Source organism: Aethalodelphis obliquidens, unplaced genomic scaffold (assembly GCF_003676395.1).
Source record: "Aethalodelphis obliquidens isolate GAN/ISIS:26980383/991018 unplaced genomic scaffold, ASM367639v1 scaffold21, whole genome shotgun sequence".
In the NCBI taxonomy this organism is placed as follows: domain Eukaryota; kingdom Metazoa; phylum Chordata; class Mammalia; order Artiodactyla; family Delphinidae; genus Aethalodelphis; species Aethalodelphis obliquidens.
In genome coordinates this window covers 20,340,602-20,359,610 of record NW_020837965.1, presented here as the reverse complement: position 1 = coordinate 20,359,610, position 19,009 = coordinate 20,340,602, and the positions used below count along the sequence as shown (strand labels likewise).

Here is a 19,009-nt window from a genome sequence, read left to right as displayed (position 1 = left end):
TTTTATATTGTCTTCTGATATCAACAGAAAACCTAAGAATGCCAGGAAGCCCATAGTGTTTGTTACTAATTAGTCACTAGGCTGTATAGCATTTAATCAATGCTTCCTAAACTAGTTATACATTGTCTCAATTTTAATTCAGATTTTATAGTAACATTTGCTGAATAAATATGAGTCAGATTTATTATCTCTTACAGCAATTAACTTATGTCTCATCACTTCCTCCTACTACTTTAAATTGCACAGCTATACAAGGCTATGGTGTTAATTCAGAGCTGTGGATCCACATGAGCACCAAGCATCCTCAAAGACTAAATATCTTAATGTTCTATTTTTCAAATTTATGTAGCATCTCCCATGATTAGAATATACAAATTAACATTAAGTGTAAATGCATTCATAATATCTTGGTTAATACATATTTTCGTCAATCAACAAATAGTTATCATCAGCTTCCACCAAGCTGACACCAAAAAGGTGGCCCTCAAAACTGCCTACCATTTCTTCACACCATGCTCTAATAGATTCCAGATAAATTATGTATTAAGTTTAAAAAAATACACTTAACACATATCTTAGTATAATTATATTTTCTTGCATTGTTCATTGCTTCATGTGAGTTTCTCCAAGTAAACTATAGCCCTTCATGACCACCCCAGGATTATGAATACTTTTTATAAATGATTTTAACATAAGTAGAGCCAGATATGAAAACAAGTGTAAAATCCTTTCTAGCTAGACTTGGTTCATGCAAGGAGAGCTTTCAAGTCAAATGTAAATTGAATTCATGTTTTCCTACCTTAAAATAATAAACCTCTATTGGATTGTTTTGTTTTGAGCAAACATCTGCATTCTTTTCCTTTCTGAAGGGGCTAAATTCATTACCAGTTGAGTTTGGATGATCACCAAAATGACTGCCCATTCTCTGTGGGGTTAAGCTTTCTTGCAGATTCCCATTTTTTCTTTCTCAAATATTCAGGTTCTTCATTGTCATACAAAAATCAATGCTTGGCAAGATCCTTGTCTACTTCACCTGTATTACCAGAATATTGGATATAGACTCAGATTTCTTTCTTTTTTTAAAAAATCAATTTATTTATTTATTTTTGGCTGCATTGGGTCTTTGTTGCTGTGTGTGGGCTTTCTCTAGCTGCGGTAAGCAGGGTCTACTCTTCGTTGCAGTGCGCGGGCTTCTCATTGCCGTGGTTTCTCTTGTTGCAGAGCACAGGCTCTAGGCGCACAGGCTTCAGCAGTTGTGGCACAAGGGCTCAGTAGTTGTGGCTCACAGGCTCTAGAGTGCAGGCTCAGTAGTTGTGGCGCACGGGCTTAGTTGCTCCACGGCATGTGGGGTCTTCCCGGACCAGGGCTCGAACCCGTGTCCCCTGCACTGGCCACCAGGGAAGTCCTAGACTCAGATTTCTAAATTCACACCAAGTTTGTCTACTTTAATTTGAAAAAAAAAAAATTGATGTCTACATTAGTTTCCACATGAACATTTTGATGGGGAAACAAATCATACTCCGGTTGTAAATGTTTATTTATTCAAAATGTAGTCACATCATATAAAACCACATTTACTTGTCCCATCTAATTCAAAACAGAACATTATAGGGGGACGTTCCTGGTGGTCCAGTGGTTGAGAATCCGTCTTGCAATGCAGGGGACGCCAGTTCGATCCCTGGTGGGGGAACTAAGATCCCACATGCCTCAGGGCAACTAAGCCTGCACACCGCAACTACTGAGCACACGTGCCACAACTAATGAGCCCACATGCCACGACTACAGAGAAGCCCATGAGCTGCAAGGAAAGATCCCGCCTGACGCAACTAAAAAAAAAAAAAAAAAGAGAGAAAGAACATATGTATCACATATCTCTGTATGTATACATATCTAATACAAATTACATATAGAACATATACTAATTCAAGAACACATATGAAAAGAAATAAAAGTAAATCACAACCAAATAAAAGGAAAGAAACAAATACATGTTTTGAAAGGTACAAGATACCTGTGTCTCCAATAGAAATGGCTTAATCTTACGCTAAGTGGCTAGACTAGGAATTCTAGGCTGCCAGATGCTCTGAATGTCCAACATGTAGAAATATTAGCTATGATTGAGCTTTAAATGGAAGAAGTCAAAATTTTCCATTTAATTTTTAATATTAGAAATTAAGTAGAGTGATAAAACAATTTAAGGATCTTTTTGTTGCTGTTCTGTTTCTAACAAAACAAATATACACACTCCAATATCAGGTAATGTGAAGGACTCTGCTTTACAGACTTTCTCCTGGAACTATACACCAGACAGCTAGCTATCAATCCCAAGAATGCAAAGCTCTCCCTCAAATTTTTGAACACATGAGACACCTGCCCATGTCCGTCACTTTCTAGAGACATTTTTACCAGTATTTAGTTTTCTTCAGACATGATTTTAAAAATAACTTCTACAATGATATAAAACAATGAGAAAAAAACTAGATACGGAGCCACAGTATTTGTGATCCACTGAAATTTCTTTCTGGTTTTCAATTTAAATATCAAGAACAGCTGTGCTTTTCCTGAGTAACTGGCTCATTTTCATCTCATGAACATATCTGTACTTACCTTTAGGCTACTGCCTGAATTCTTAGAGCAAAACTGGTGGCCATCCAGCAAGTTCTCTACAAAAATCCAAAAATCACTGTACTTCTGTAAGAACTGTTTTAGTACCCTAATTTCTTGCTGTTTTATATCTCTATCCTGATTCTCCCTTGTCATCCACCTTTAATGCAAACACCGTGCTAGTTTTAAAATGTGACTAAAGCACTCTTAAAAGTCTCAGTCCTTTCTGGGTCAGAGCAAGATATAAATACCTATACATACAGTACATATACGAATCTTGCCCCCCTCCAAAATTACAAAAGACAGCCAAACACTCTTCCCCCCACCCCACTTTTTTGGGAGTAAGGAGGGAGAAACGAAGAGGGCACAATACTAAATATTTTCAGAATTCTTCTCTCTCTTAGAACATAAGGCATTTTCTTTATAATATTTAAAATAATTTTCATCAAGGCAAAGCTTACCCAGGACATATACCCACCTTTCCTTTTTTATTATTATTATTTTTAATTTCAACAACATTCTATATAACAAATCCATTCCAACTACACTTGTTCTGCCTCTTGGCATCTTGGTCCCACTCTTTCTACTCCCCTGCTATGCCAAACTACCATTCATACTGCTACCAAGTGTTACCTTCCTAACACGCAGCTTCCTTAAAAACCCACATGACTTCTGGTACTGGCATTCAAAACTGTCCACAAAAACTGCTCTCAACCCAGAAGCAATCTGAAAAGAGACAAAGCAGGCCTGATTTCACTTCTACTAGTTATACCACTCTGGTTTCACTTCTGCCACTAGTTATCTGATTCTTGTTAAGTTGTAACTCTATGGATTTACCTTAGAATTTATTACATCTCTTCTCTACTTTGGATGGCAAACTAGAAATTTAAATACTATAACATGTTTATGACATGAAAGTCCAGTTCCCAAACACAGAAAGTTTTTAAACCAATACTCAAAAGAAAGGTCCATCCTTTCCTCATGCTAGGCTAAGACCTAACTCTAATTAGTATAAATATTTTGGTACTCAGAAATGGCAACATTTTTGTGAAACTGGCATATGACTGTAGGCTGCTTATTTTGGCCAGATACTTGTTTCAAAAGTTTAGGCATCCAATTTAACCAATACATGTGCTCTGAAATATCAAGAACTACTTTGATTACAGTAACTATAAAGCTAACTCAAATAGTGCAAGTTCCTATGATTTGTAAACTATAGTTTAGTAGCCCTACATTCAAATAGTCGAAGTATGATCAATCTTTGGATGTATCATATTGACGACCACTTCAAGTCAGTGAGGAAAGTTAAGGAATACTCAAATGAAAGACCTATATTAGTACCTGTTTTCACTAAGTGAATGAAATCCAAAGAGGACTTTCACTTTTACGAAAAAAAGGCAAAAAGCAAAAGCACTCTTCGTTTGTTTTGCAAGCGGTTTCAGAGGCAGCGTGCGCCCTGAGTAGCAAGAGCGACACTAACAAGCTTCTTCCCCAGGATATACGTATACTCAGCATCAAACTACCATAGCCTGGAACTGTGTCTGTGAGCAGCAATGCTTTATCTCAATTTATTCTATGCATCTGTTAGCAAGATGTGTATAAGGTAGTTGCTTCTTCATTTTATGCCGTTTTGGCTTACAAAAACTTTCACAGGACCTTTCTACTTTTGGATAGGGAGGGAAACCTGTATTCTTAATATGTTCTTAAATCAACTTCTAAAAGTTTCACTGCAAATCAAGGAAGCACATTAAGACGATCACTTTTTCTGTCAGACTGGAGAAAAACAAAGCTGATGTCCATCTGGTAAAAAATGAAAGACTTATTATAAACCTCCAAAAATGAGCACTCTTAGCCATCACAAAGGATGTGAACATGGTATATCATTTTAAAAAGCAATCTGGCAATATTCATCAAATTTTTTTTAAAGCTTATGTCTAGCAACTTCATCTCTAGCAATCTCTTACAGAAACACTAGGACACAAGGACTCAAACTGAAGGTCCTGATGTTGGAAGACATAGCCTCTTTAATTTACAACACATTTTTAGTATATTAAATGTGTACATTAAAGCACAAATTTCTACTGCTCCTGGGGTACGAATACAATGGCTTAGAAGACAGGCCAAATACGGGCCCAAAATCCTGTTCAGCAACAATAAGCTTGAAATGAACAATGTCTACCCCAGCATTATACTTTATAGAGGGAGCATGCTTGGTATTTGTAAATAAATACCTCTCTTGACCCTACAGATTCTGGAATTTGACCCTTATTATAGGAATAATACAAAAGATACCCAAGGCTGTTCACTGGAGCACTGTATACAATGCACCAACAAACTGGAAACCACCTAAATATCCATTAATATGATATAGGACTGGCGAATTACAGTACATTCTTACAACTTAATACTATGCTATATAAAAAGAATGAGGTGGTTATCCCATGTAGTAGCATGGAAACATGGCCACAATATGTCAGGTGAAAGAAGTTGTAGAATATAATTATGATAATAGCTAATATTTACTGAAACCTCAACATATTCCAGTTAGTGTGGCAAGCACTTTACATTATTCCTGACTATTCCAACGACTCTATTCACTGGGTCAGGATATGATCTCAGGCATCTGACTATAATCATAAGCCTCTATACATCTTTCACAACATACAGTCTTGTACCTTTAAAAGTTATTTGTGTATTATGTCTATACATGCATAGAAACACACGAAGCAAAACTGATTGTTGGAAGAATTCCATCTTCTAGGATTTTGTTTCCATTTGTTAAAGTACTTTTAAAGATAAATATTAATGAAGTCATACAAAAGTTGAAAATCATCTAATTCTACTATTCACCATTAAGCTTGTGATAGTAAAGAGACTAAAACCACCCCCTAAAATCATTCCCCAACAGCAAGGGACAGCAAACAAATGTTCAATTTAAATCAATAATTAGTTTTTGATTATTAGCTTTGTAGTTTATGCTAATCAAAATGTTATTTTAAAGAACTGAAAAACCTTAAAATGGATTTTTCAGTGTAACGCTTTGTGATTAGAAAATTAAATACAAAGCAAATCATGATTTACAGCTCTAGAAAACTGGTAAAGCACCAAAGCTATCTATCAAACTTCATCAATCCAATTTTCCTAAAAGCACCTTTTCCTCATTTAAGTTATTTTTCCCAGAAAGTATTTTATTAGGCTGAAATTTACTGAACTAGGATCCTAAATATGTATGAAAGACAATGTTAAAATCAGGAATACAAAAATAGTCTCTAACCTCAGTGACAATCTCAAATTTGGTCTGGGATTCAGATCTTTAAAGAACAGATCAGTGCAAAGTAAAAGCTTAAAATAAACATTACAGAAACAAAGAATCAAGGATATACCAAAGGAAAAGGTTAAGGAGGTATGCACTCTAAATGACTTGCAGAAGGGGAAAGGAGCAGTCTCTGCAGATGACTAACACACAAAGGAAAGGACAACAAATCACCAATGGTGTTTTCTGAAATAGTTAATATTTAACGACTTTCTTCCCAATTTAAACAAAGCTCATGCTACTGATGAATCTCTGCCTCCTCACATTGGGCATACGGAATTGGTGGCACGTAGTACTAAAAGGGTCAATTGCCTCAAAATATATAGATCCTAGCCAACAGAAAACACTGTCATTTCTTGCTAGTTTTAGTCAGTGAAGTTAAAACTGAAAGCTTAACTTACTTGATATTCTTCTTTAGAAGTAATCAGATAAATCACAGTAACACTTAATGGGTACATCCCAGGTGGTCCAGTAGTTAAGAATCCATCTTGCAATGCAGGGGATGCCGGTTCAATCCCTGGTCCGGGAACTAAGAACCCACATGCCACAGAGCAGCCAAGCCCACGCTCAGCAACTACTGAGCCCATGCACTGCAACTACTGAGCCCGCATGCCACAACTACAGAGCCCACGCACCACAACTAGAGAGAAGCCTGCGCACCGCAACAAAGAGACGGCGCACCGCAACAAAGAGACGGCGCACAGCAACAAAAGATCCCACATGCCACAACTAAGACCCAACACAGCCAAAAAATAAATATTTTTTTAAAAACCACAGTATGTAATTTGCTGTTCAAAGACCTTAACCTTAAACGTAATGTGCCCATTCAAATTAAGCAGGAAAAAAGGACACTGAACAGAATAGGAATATGGGATCTCTCTAAAGTATCTGAATATGCATTAAATATTAATTCTTACCAGAAATAATACAATCTCCTCTTTCACAAGAAGTTTAACACATATTTAAATTTTACCTGTAGCTTAGACAAGACAACGTATTTGCTCACTAAGACATTATTCTAAGGATGGCTAATTCACCTGCCATCCTGTGTAACTGGTACTAAACATAGTTAGAACCTAACTATAGTCTTAAAATATGTATTCCAGGTGGATCATCCAGCCAATATTTAGTCAGCAGCAGAGGCTCAAGTATAGATGAAGCAATAGTTTACGCTCAAGGGGAATAAATTATGATGAATCCCAACGCCAAACTTTGGAAATAAAAGGTTGATTATACAGAGAAAGGGTACTTGTTACTGAATTGTAACAATGGCCAGGTTATTTTTCCTTCCTTCCTAAGGGCACTTCCAACTGTCCCTCTGCCCTCTCTCCAAGAGGGGCTAGAAGCAAAAACAAAAAACAGCCAAACCACAGCATTCCTGCATCAGTATTTGTCAAGCACAATTTGAAAATGAAAGAAATGTAACTAGAGAATCTAAAAAGTACAAAAATGTATCAGAAAATAATAGTCAAAAATATATTAAATCATAGTATTATAAACAGGAAATGCAATTTAGATGTTTCTGATAACCAAAATGACAGGAACACTATTCTTAAATAAAAACTTATTTAAAACTATAAAGACTACTGTAAAATGCAAGAAGCTGGTTTCTGAACGAAATATAGAGGGAACAGAAATGTGAGACAATTCTGTGACAGAAGAGGAATAAAAATATCAAATTTAAACTCCTACATTTTTTTCTTCTGCAAATCCTTAAATTTTCAAGTGAGAATGCTATAAAATTCTGCAGACCTGCAATCCAACGACTAAAAAACAACTATCTTCCACACAACTTGATCTTGAAAATTAAGTATACTTAAGACATACAAACAGACTCCCATTGAGCTGATGAAACATAGTTCTCAACAAGATACACAGTAAATGGCACAGTACTAGAATGAGAATGAAACATGGAACCCAGAGTTGAATTCGGCTGCAGTCTATAACTTAGCACCCTTAAGACCTTAGAGTGACGACTTTGAGCCTCACTTTACAAGAACTAATATCTCCTGCAATGGTGCTGTTTTATGAATCACAGACTCAGATTGTACACTTATTTAAAAGCTGCTGAATAATCAGAACGATGAACATACCAAATAAAAGACATGCCTCTTCCACCAACCAAAAATGAAAAATAGCTGGGACTCCAACTGGCCTCATTTTGCCAGAGAGTAGCTTTTATAAACCTGCCTAGATGCAACTCAAGGTGAAATTTAATTGTAATGTTAACTTGAAGTAGCTTAGTTACCAAGAAATGGAATATTCTGATGAATCAAAAGTTATATGTTTTCAAGCCAGAAGGCTTTGGGGGGTTGAGGGAGGGGGTGTCAGGGAGTGGGAACTGACTTACAAATTCACTCAAATCCAATTATCTTCCCTCCCAACTTCTCCATCAAAAAGCATGAACCGACAACATGCTTAAAGTAAAATACCACATTTCAAAACCATAACTTTTATTAAGCAGCAAGAAATTCATTACAAAATCTCTACATCTTAAAATCTGAGAATCAAAATCTCTCAGTTAGAAGTTACCTTTCAAAGGTTATCTAATACATTGTTTTTTATTGACAACAAAAAATATCTTTAAATCATGTGTGTGTCCATTCCTCCAGACCATTCAAAAACCACCAGAGATGCTGCACAGACACCACCACTGGAAACAGCGCAGCTTGGGGCAGCTGTCAGTTGTTACTATACATCAGTTTCTCGAACTTTTGGGTCTTAGGACCCTTTCACAACTCTTAAAATTTATTGAGGACTCCAATGACCTTTTGTTTATATGGATTATGTCTGCCATTATTTACTACATTAGAAATTACAACAGGGAAATTTTTGTACAGTAACAAGAAATCTATTACATGTTAACATAAATGACTTTTTAAAAAATAACTGGTTTCCAAAACAAAAAACTTAGTGAGAAGAACAGCACTATTTTACATTTTTGCAGATCTCTTAACTCTGGCTTAATCAAAAATAGCTGGTTCCCGGGCTTCCCTGGTGGCGCAGTGGTTGAGAGTCCGCCTGCCGATGCAGGGGACGCGGGTTCGTGCCCTGGTCCGGGAAGATCCCACATGCCGCGGAGTGGCTGCGCCCGTGAGCCATGGCCGCTGAACCTGCGCGTCCGGAGCCTGTGCTCCGCAACGGGAGAGGCCACAACAGTGAGAAGCCCGTGTACCGCAAAAAAAAAAAAAAAGCTGGTTCCCACATCTGCTTCTGCATGCAATCCCTTTTGATAAGTTGTTTTGGTAGATGCACAGGAATAAAACCTGGCATTACACCATTATAACTAGAAAACAGTGTTCTAATAGCCTTTTCAAATAACTTTGGATATTCTTCTTTGATATTACACCAAAATGCCGCAAGTGGTAATTTCTTAGAGACTAGTTACAGTATGAAAGCAGAAACTACAGCAATAAACCCTTTGCACTCTTGCATTAAAATCGACTGGTCCACCTTGCACTTTAAATGTACCTTTACCCATGCATGATTTTATTACATCATGATTGGTGGTTTGGAAAATGTGGGTTCACTTAAGATACGCATATCTTCCAAATGTTGGCACATTATTATACAAAATCAAAAAAAGTTCACTAATATCACCATCGATCAAACCAGAAACATTTTTAATTACTGGGAGGCTGTCAAGCTCACAATGACAGAAACAAGCATTCTAAAATTCTAATTTTTGCTTGAAAGCTCAAATTTTATCACTGGCCACAAACACTGTCATTTGTTCTTAAAGAGACAGGCTCCATTTTTCAAGTAAATGCTAACTAGTCAAGTATGAACATCATAGTTCATCAATTGTTCTTTCAGGTAAAAACAGAGCTCAATGAGAAAAGCACTAGCTTAGCTCACAAATCAATCATACATGTGCTCTTCGCAAAACAACCATCCTACTTTTTAGCATACAGCTTTAAGTGTACTTCCCATTTTATCACAACATACTCAAAAAACTCAAGGGTCAAGACTTAATAAAATTAACATTTTTTACTGCTTCATCAAGGACTTTTTTTTCAAACTGTGTGTGTTTGTGTGCATGTGTGTAGTGAAGTAATACAATGACAACTAGTAGAATACAGTGCCTCTGCCTTGATTCTTCCTAAAGCATCACTACCCACCACTGCTTTTGCACCACTGGTGCAAATGTCAACAGACTAAAAGGACATAACATCTCAATATTATGAAAAGTTTGGATTTTATGTACTCCCTAAAAGGATCTCAAGGACCCCTGACATCCAGGCTTCTACAAATCACACTCTGAGAACCACTGCTACACGATATTACTACCCACCAAAAGGTCTCAGTTCTACCTCTTATCACTACATGAAACTACTCCAATTCCCTCTTTTTTTGTGACAACCCCAAAAATATGGAAGAAAAGCTATTGTCTCCCCCAAGTCTTGCTAAATATCTCTTCCAATAACATTCTACAAATGTGCCATGAATGCTAAGTCACTGATAATGTTTACTCCCCTTAAAGTCTTTTTTATTACCAGTGTGATAACTAGAACTGAGCTGATGCAAATAATGATCTGACCAGCACAGAGTAAGGCAGAAACTGGAATATAGTTCTCATACAGGTCTTATACACTGTATTAATGCAGTAGTTGTCAACAAGATGTTGGCCCCCAAGGTACATCTGGCAATATCTGGACACACTTTTGATTTTCATTACCAGGACATGGGGGGTGGGACTCCCACAATCTAGTAGGTAGAAGTCAGGCATGCTGTTAAACACCCTGCAATACACAGGACAGAATTATCAGCCTAAAATGTGAATAGTACCACCATGAGAAATCTGGTATTAACAGATCCTAAGACTACCAAAATTTTGGAAGCTTAATCACCATGGCTCTTAAACCATACCAGCTTTTCAAAACTATATATGCAATTACATATGCTTTTGGACAATATATGGAGACCTGCTCACAATGTTTTCTAACGACGTAACTTCAGTAATCTGTTTTGATTTCATCCATTCTGACAATTTACCTATACCTTAACCCCCCCACCCACACACAAAGACTTAACAGCCACACCAAACAGGAAAGTGGAAGTCAAACACAATACAGTCTGGAAATCACAATTCAAAACATCAAAGAAATAAAATTAATGACACCAGAACATGAAAAACAAAGAAAGCAAACTAATGAGAAAAAAGGCCTACTTAACTAGGCAGTCTATGGTCTTTTAGTTTACTTTAAAAGGACTATAGTACACATAGGGTTAACAGTAAGAGAAAAGCTAATGAAAAACTGGCCATATTGTTCACATTTCAAGAAACACACTAGAAAGACAATATCCGTGTGTGAGAATCTGCTGCCTTCACTTTGTCTTCCATTTTAAACATCTGCACTAACTTCCAAAGAATGTGAAGCACTTAGGTCTTTAAAGGAAAGGTATACCTCCCTTCCTCAAAGCATGCTGGGAAAAAGCAGGTATAAAAGAACTTTTAATTTCTAAAAAGACATAAATTATTTCTTCATTAAAGCCCTTTAAGGCATACATTTCCTATTACTGATCAATTTTTAATACTGACATGATTATCAGAAACAGCAATAAAATGTGAGCTAACACGAAGAAGTCACATGGCATTACTGCAAACATTTAGGTTTACTTTAATTGCTGCTGAATTGAAAAATGCCACAAAAATCTTGCTTAGACTCGGTTCTCCTAGTAACCCTTTTCATTGTTCCATAAAAGTATGATTCAATTAACAGGGACCTTGCATCTTATAAGATTTTAGGTCTGCTATATTTAATTAAAATTAACAAATATCCTCATTACAGAAATAATATGTTGATAGGCCTCTTAACAAAATGACTAGAGTGGGTGAGAAGGAAGGAGCATGAAATTCCTTTTTAAAATATCGTGTAAAATGGGACAGATGTCTTTAAAGCCTGTTTCAAACTTAGAGCCTCACCTGTAAACAGAGACATACACACATACATAAATAAAACAGTAAAACTATAATCAGTGATATTTGCAGAAAAGGTGTTTTTACTTAAAAAAAAATAAAATAAGCGTAAGGTGACCGTTAGGTGTCTAGAAACCCCAAAATCTTTATTCTACGTTCAAGTAAAACTTCAAGAGTCAATGACACGCTTCGGGGCTACAAAGAGAACTCGGCCCCCCATCTCTCACCCTTGAATCTTCAAAAATGGAAGAAATGCAGTCTCACGATTTAGGCCTCTACTCTGCTGTATACACGCAGAAAAAAAGGCTGTAATCTTTCGATCAACAATGAGTTCTCAAGTTACATCCCATTCTTTGAGAGAGAAAAGAAAAGGAAAACTTCTTTAAAATACCCAACAAGGGGAAAAAAGTATAAGATACAGGCCTAGTGAGATTAGAAGGCACAGATGGACTACAATAAGAAAAAGTCTACCATCAGAAGAACAGAAAGTATCACTGCACATGGAAAGACGGAAGCAAGATGAAATCCGGCGACCCTATCGAAACAAAACCGGGAGAGCAACACGTAACGCAACGCCTTTCGACGGGGGGCACCCGGGAAAGTGCCCCTCTCCTGGCAGCCGAAAGGCTGGAGGGAACGGAGGCGGGGGGAGGGGATGTTCGAACAGCTGGACTCGACGCTCAAAACTGGGCTTTTAACTCGCGCTCAGGCAGGCTGGGACGCGGAAGTGGGTTAACGCTGGCGTACGAAGTGGGCATCTAGGAAACGTGAGGGAGAGCTAGGTCGGGAACAGAAGCAGCGAAACGAGCCCGAGAGGCGCCGGGGGACGAGCCCGAACCCCGTGTGCAGACCCCGCGAGGAGCAGGGCCTTCCTCCCCGGCAGCTGGGCACCGGGTTCCCCCCCCCCCTTTCTTTTATCGGACGAGGCGGAGGAGCGGGAGCAGTAAGGTTAGAAGCTCCTCCGGCCCTTCCGGAAGGGGAAGGCCCCCGGCCCGACAGCCGCCGAAGCCAGGAAGGGGTGGGGGGAAGCGGGAACCGAACACAAGGGGAAGTGCGGCGGCGAGTGGGAGAGGAAACAGGAAGAGCCCCAGTCCCGCCCGCCTCCCCTCGGGGCGAGGGCCCGGCTCGCGCGCCCCCCTCCCCCCTCCCCCGACGCCCCCAAGGCCCCACCGGCGTGCGAGAGAAAACAGAATACAAATCACTTACAACGGCATCGTCTCCGGCGCCGGCACCGCCCAGTCACTTCCCCCCCGCAACCGCCGCCGCTGCCGCCCTGGGCATGATCTACTGAGGCGGGAGGGAGGGGGGGGCCTGCCTCAGCCCTGGGTCCAACCCCACTCCCGCACCCGCTCCCGCCGCTTTAAGCGCTTCTCCTCCTTCCCCTTCGTCCTAACATGGCGCCCGAGCGCTACCACAGCAACGTTCTAGAACCGCTGACGCCGCTACACACGCTATGCGTGCGCCTGCGCAGCAGCCGCCCGGCCCGCCGCGAAGCCTCACGGGAAGGGTAGTTCGTGCGCCGGCAGGCGCTCCGGCGGCTTCCGCAGCAGTTGTGTCCGGCTTCCGCGGCACACGTAGCGGGTATGGGAGGTATCCGATTGGGAGGCTCTGGGCTCGGGGGTGTCCCTCCTGCCGGGCCGCTCTTGTCGCCGATGGGGGCGATGCAGCCCGGACGGCGCGAGGAAGGCCCCGGAGAGGCGCCGCTTCCGGTGCATTGTGAGGTCCCGCCGTTCTCTCCGCCCGAGGTCGCGGCGGCTGCGCTTCCCCTCGGACCGCGTCGGTGGAGGCGCTTGGAGGGGACCGAGGCGCCCACGCGTGACCCGGGCGCTGGGCTCAGCACGGGGACACTGGGTTGTAACAGGTTACTCAACCTCTTATTTTTTGCAAAGTGAGAGTAATGCCTGCTTCCTAGGGTAGTGGCGCCTATATAATGTGATAATGCAATAAGGGTGCTTGGCACTGCGGGGGACAGAGGGCGCAGAGACGTCACTAGGACTCCCGCCTTACCCGCTAGACTCGGTTCCCCCGGTACGGAGCTTTGGAGTTGTTCTGTCCACTGAGGTGTACACAGGCGCTCAGGAAATATCTGTTGAATGAATAAATTTGCTGGATAGGATTGTGATGACAGCAGATTCGAGAACAGGAGCTAAATTTATTTCTAACAGTTGGTGCACTGGAACTCACTGTAAAGCTGTCATTCAGTAGAAACGTAGGTGGCAGTAAGCCTTGGGATAATAGCAAAGGCCGTTTCGCCCATAGTTTCCCTGAGGTTGTGTTTTGCAACCCCTTCTCTCCGTGGGGTGGGACCTGGGAGTTACCTGCACACCTCCAGCAAAAGTTGAATAAAGAATACCTGAGACTGACTTGACTCTGATATTCTTTCCCTCTTCGAATATAGAACGCGTTCCAAAGTGTCACACAGAAGATTAATGGAGGGAAAGGGGGGCATCACATATGGGAAAGTTAAAGTTCTAAATTCTTTAAATATGCACTTGTAACTCTTCAGGAAATTTGACAAAAGATTTCCATTTTTTCACAGAAAGTCTAGTGGGACTAGCGTTCTAGGACTAATGAGGGGCTCAGTGGGAAAAGCACAGGATCCAAACCCGCATTGTCCAATAAGGTAGCCATTTGTCACATGCGGCTTGCCGGCACTTGAAATGAGGCTCGTTCATTTAAGATGTAAGTTCAAATCACGCGCACATTTCAGAGATCTTACTATGAACAAAAGAATGAAATACCTCACTGACAATTTTTTTATATTGTGTTTTGGATATAGTGCATTAAAGAAAATGTGAAAATTTCAACTGTTTCTTTTTACTTTTTAAAATGTGGCTACTAGAAAAATTTTAATTATGTATGTGCCCATCATTTCTACGGAACAGCAATGATCTGGAGACAAACTTGTATTTGATTCTCAATTCTACTTATTCCCTTACCCTCTTGTGGCTTTAGGTGGGGGCCCAGCAATAGACCTGTCAAAATTTTTGAAAATCTGAGGTCCAGTGGAATCAATAAAATATTAACGCTATGGTCTTAAAAATTGCTCATAAAGATAGGCACTGATGATTGTCAAATACTAACACTGTCCCACTTAGATTCTGTGGGGTGGGAGCAGATAAACACCTGAAGAGGTAAGGGAATTATAGATTGTAATAAGAACCATGAATAAAATAAATCAGATGATAAAATTACGGGGCAGTTTAGATAGGGTGGTCAAACTAGGCCTCTCAGAGGAGCTGATCTTTGACCTGAGACCTGAAGCCTTTCTGAGAGATTTGGATTTTATCTTTTTGTGAATGGGGAAGACATTGGAAGTTTTAAAACGGGAAGATTACATTGATATTTGTGGGAAGATAAAAGGGTAGGGAATCAATTTGAACTTCCCAGACAGGAACTTCCCTGGTGGCGCAGTGGTTAAGAATCCGAGTGCCAATGCAGGGGACACGGTTTGAGCCCTGGTCCAGGAAGATTCCCACATGCCGTGGAGCAACTATACCCTTACGCCACAACTACTGAAGCCGGCGCACTCTAGAGCCCGTGCTCCGCAACAAGAGAAGCCACCGCAACAAAGGGTAGCCCACACACTGCAACGAAGAGTAGCCCCCGCTCTCCACAACTAGAGAAAGCCCGCATGCAACAACGAAGACCCAACGCAGCCAAAAATAAATAAAATAAAAGATAATTTTTAAAAAAATATGCTGTGAACTGCCAGATGTTTTGAAGTTGGAGGAAAGATGAGGTGGCTCTTGCCATATTCAGGTAAGAGATGATGAAGCTTGAAATAAAAAAGAAGGGACCAATTTGAGAGAGATTTAGGCAATGTGGTTGATCCTAGTTTCAAGAGGGGAGGGGAGGAAGAAGACAAAGATGATTACGAAGGTTCTGGCCGGGGTGGGGGGGGGATTAAATGAAATAGGAAACAAGAGGATAACGGGGCACGGGGATGAGGTTGTGAGAGTGGTTTGATGTGGGTTGATTCTGAAGTGCTTGTGGGACCTTCCGAAAAGTCTCTGAGGCTATTGAAAACATACTCCAGGAGCTGAGGAGAGAAGTCAGGGCTGGAAACAGAGATTCTAAACTCTGAAAGCAACTTGCTCATACTTCGGAATCCTGTTTCAGTTCTGGAAGGGCCTTACATACACCTGGCCACTACAATCTGACCCAACTCCTGTTTCACAAATGAGTAACGAGCTAGGTGGTCACAAATCCCCAACGTTTAGAACCCAATTAAGGATATAATTTGAGCCAAGGAAAGTGGAGAGTGAAATAAAGCCAGTTACCAGTGTTTTGGTTAAGACAATAGCCACGTTGTGGTAGCCTTGCCCTACATGTTCTTAGAGTCCCTGCCCACTCCCTCCAGCTGCTGCTGAGGCTGCTTTATAGCTGCAGACTTTGCCCTGCCCCGGGGCCTGCTTTCCACCAGCAGCTAAGAGAAGGGGCAGATGTTTTCTACTGATATCTGAAGTATTCAGATTGCATTTTCGACACAACAATGTCATAAATGGTGGGAAGATTTCTAGACTGGTTCTCTTAGGACCACAGTGCATGCAAATCACAAAAATGCACAGAAAATATTTTTGAATCTCTTCACATATCGGGAACTACCTGGATTGTTTCAGTGTCATTTAGGAGGTGATCGTTGGAGATACTGTACGATACAGAGATTTTTATCCGAATAATAAACTATAATGACTCATTTGGCTACTAATGGTGCATACTTTTTAAAAATTTCAATCAGGGACTTCTCTCGTGGTCCAGTGGTTAAGATTCTGTGCGTCCGCTGCAGCGGGGGCGGGTTTGATCCCTGGTGGGGGAACTAAGATCCCGCATGCTGTCTGGTGTGGCCAAAAAAAAAGGAAAAAAAATTCCAATCAAAAAGCAGACTTATGAGTCACTAAAGTCAAAATAATAACATAAGCACTTCCATCTAATAGTTCTGTACTCATGAGCTGTCTTTTTATTAAATTCTCATTCCTCTTTTAGATGTTGATATTTTGAAGAACGTGTCTTCTATCATTTGCATGAAAGGAAGTATTACCAAAAGCTTGGCCTCTCTGTATACTGGTGCCAAATCAAATCCTGGAGACAGAGTTTTGGGTGAAGTAGAAAAGAATAGCTTTATTGCTTTGCCAGGCAAAGGGGGACACACCAGGCTTCTGCCTCGAAAAACTATGTGTCCCAACCCCAGAGGGTTTGATAAAGGGTTTATCTGACAAGATTCCAGCGTGAGCAAGGCTTGCACTCCCTTAATCTCGTGTCAGGTGGTCTTCTCTTAATCTTTTGTGGTTTTTTTTTTTTGACTGCATTGGGTCTTCGTTGCTATGTGTGGACTTTCTCTAGTTGTGGTGTGCAGGCTTCTCGTTGCGGTGGCTTCTCTTGTTGCGGAGGACAGGCTCTAGGCACGCTGGCTTCAGTAGCTGCAGCACACGGGCTCAGCAGTTGTGGCTCGCGGGCTCCAGAGCGCAGGCTCAGCAGTTGTGGCTCACGGGCTCCAGAGCGCAGGCTCAGCAGTTGTGGCTCGCGGGCTCCAGAGCGCAGGCTCAGCAGTTGTGGCTCGCGGGCTCCAGAGCGCAGGCTCAGCAGTTGTGGCTCTCGGGCTCTAGAGCGCAGGGTCAGTAGTTGTGGCTCGCGGGCTCTAGAGTGCAGGCTCAGGAGTTGTGGCACAAGGGCTTAGTTGCTCCGCAGCATGTGGGATCTTCCCGGACCAAGGCTCGAACCCGTGTCCCTTGCCTTGGCAGGCAGATTCTTACCACTGTGCTGCGAGGGAAGTCCTTTGTCTCTTAATCTTGATGAGCTTCTCTGGTCCCTTTAATCTTGCCTCAGGTGGTTTCTCGGCTGCTCCTTCCTTGATTAGCAACTGTTCAAATCTGCCCTTTGGAAGAACTCAGGGAAGGTCACGGAGGCTGGAGTCTTGCCTATAAGAAATGGTGGACAAAAGGAGGCCTCCGTGCCCAGACCTCGCTCGCTTTCAGTACCCGGGGGCCCTCTCTGCCTGCAGGCAGAGAGCACTGGGGGATGTCTTGCCTGCCATACCAACTAAACTGACTTTGTGCCACTCCCAAATACACTGTAAATAAAGAATTTGAATGGGGTTTTGATTAACTTCCTTTTTTTTTAATATAAAGTACTCCAAACAAATTTTATGGGTATTCAACTGGTATTTTTCTTTCCTGAAGTGGATCTAAGGAACTCTATGAACAAATCCATATTTTGAGGAAGAGTTTCTGGGTTTGTTATTTTTTTAACTTTAAGGAAACATAGTATACTTTAGTATTTTTTAAGGTAGAGTACCAACTCCTTTTTAAAAGATTATTAAAGTACGACTTATACAGTAAAGTTTACAAATACTAAGGCATCTGTGCTTGTTCCCCATCTCGGTAGCACTCCCTACTTAGTGGAATGAAGTTTTATCCATGTACACTCCAATGTAATTATCACTTAAATCAAGATGTAGAAAATGTCCAGTCTCCCAGCAGGCTTCCTCCCAGCGGATAACCCTCTATTGCCACCAACACCACCATTACCTGGTAATCACTCTTCTGACTAGTCCACTATGGACTAGTTATATCTGTTTTTCAACTTCAGATACAGTATTTACCCTTGTATCTAACTTCTCTCACTCAACATTTCATCTGTAAGATTCTTCATGTTGTCAGAGGTAAGAGTCACTCTTTTTCATTTCATTGTGGTACTCTATACTACGATGATATATCTTTCTCCTATTGTAGATACCACAGCATATCTTTCTCCTATTCATGGACATTTTGGTTGTTTCTAGTTTGGGACTTTTGTGAGTAATGTTGCTCTGAACATTTTTGTACGTGTCTTTTTGAAGATATAAGCAGTCTTGGGTATATACCCAGGAATGGAATTGCTGGGTCATGTGTATACCTATATTTGACTTTATTAAGTCCTCCCAAGTGGTTTTCAAAGTGAGAGCACCAATCTGTATTCCACTCTATAGGTGGGTTCCAGTTGCTCCACATCCTTATCAACACTTGGTGTTATCAGTTCATTTAATTTTGGCCAAAGAGCAGTATCATAACGGAATCTTATTGTAGTTTTCATTTGTATTTCTCTGATGATTAATGACTTTCAGCCTTTTTCAATATGCTGATCGATCATTTGGATATTCCCTTTCATGGAGTGGAGACTCAAGTCTTCTGCCT

The 19,009-nt window shown here is 40.8% G+C and overlaps 1 protein-coding gene across 20 annotated transcripts in view; it reads right to left on the bottom strand.

The window, feature by feature from the left end:
* The window catches only part of PAPOLA (poly(A) polymerase alpha), a 57,419-nt gene extending 44,156 nt beyond the window's left edge, over positions 1–13,263 (bottom strand). For 7 of the 20 annotated variants that reach the window (XM_027120499.1, XM_027120503.1, XM_027120508.1 and 4 more), the window contains exon 1: positions 13,044–13,263. In XM_027120499.1, coding sequence (XP_026976300.1) covers positions 13,044–13,051 — 8 coding nt within the window. In that variant the 5' untranslated portion in view covers positions 13,052–13,263. Of the gene's footprint in view, positions 1–2,607; positions 2,664–6,318; positions 6,447–13,043 lie in introns of all 20 variants that reach the window. The other 13 variants (XM_027120498.1, XM_027120502.1, XM_027120506.1 and 10 more) reach the window with 7 other exon arrangements.
* Between the last annotated feature and the right edge of the window lie 5,746 nt (positions 13,264–19,009).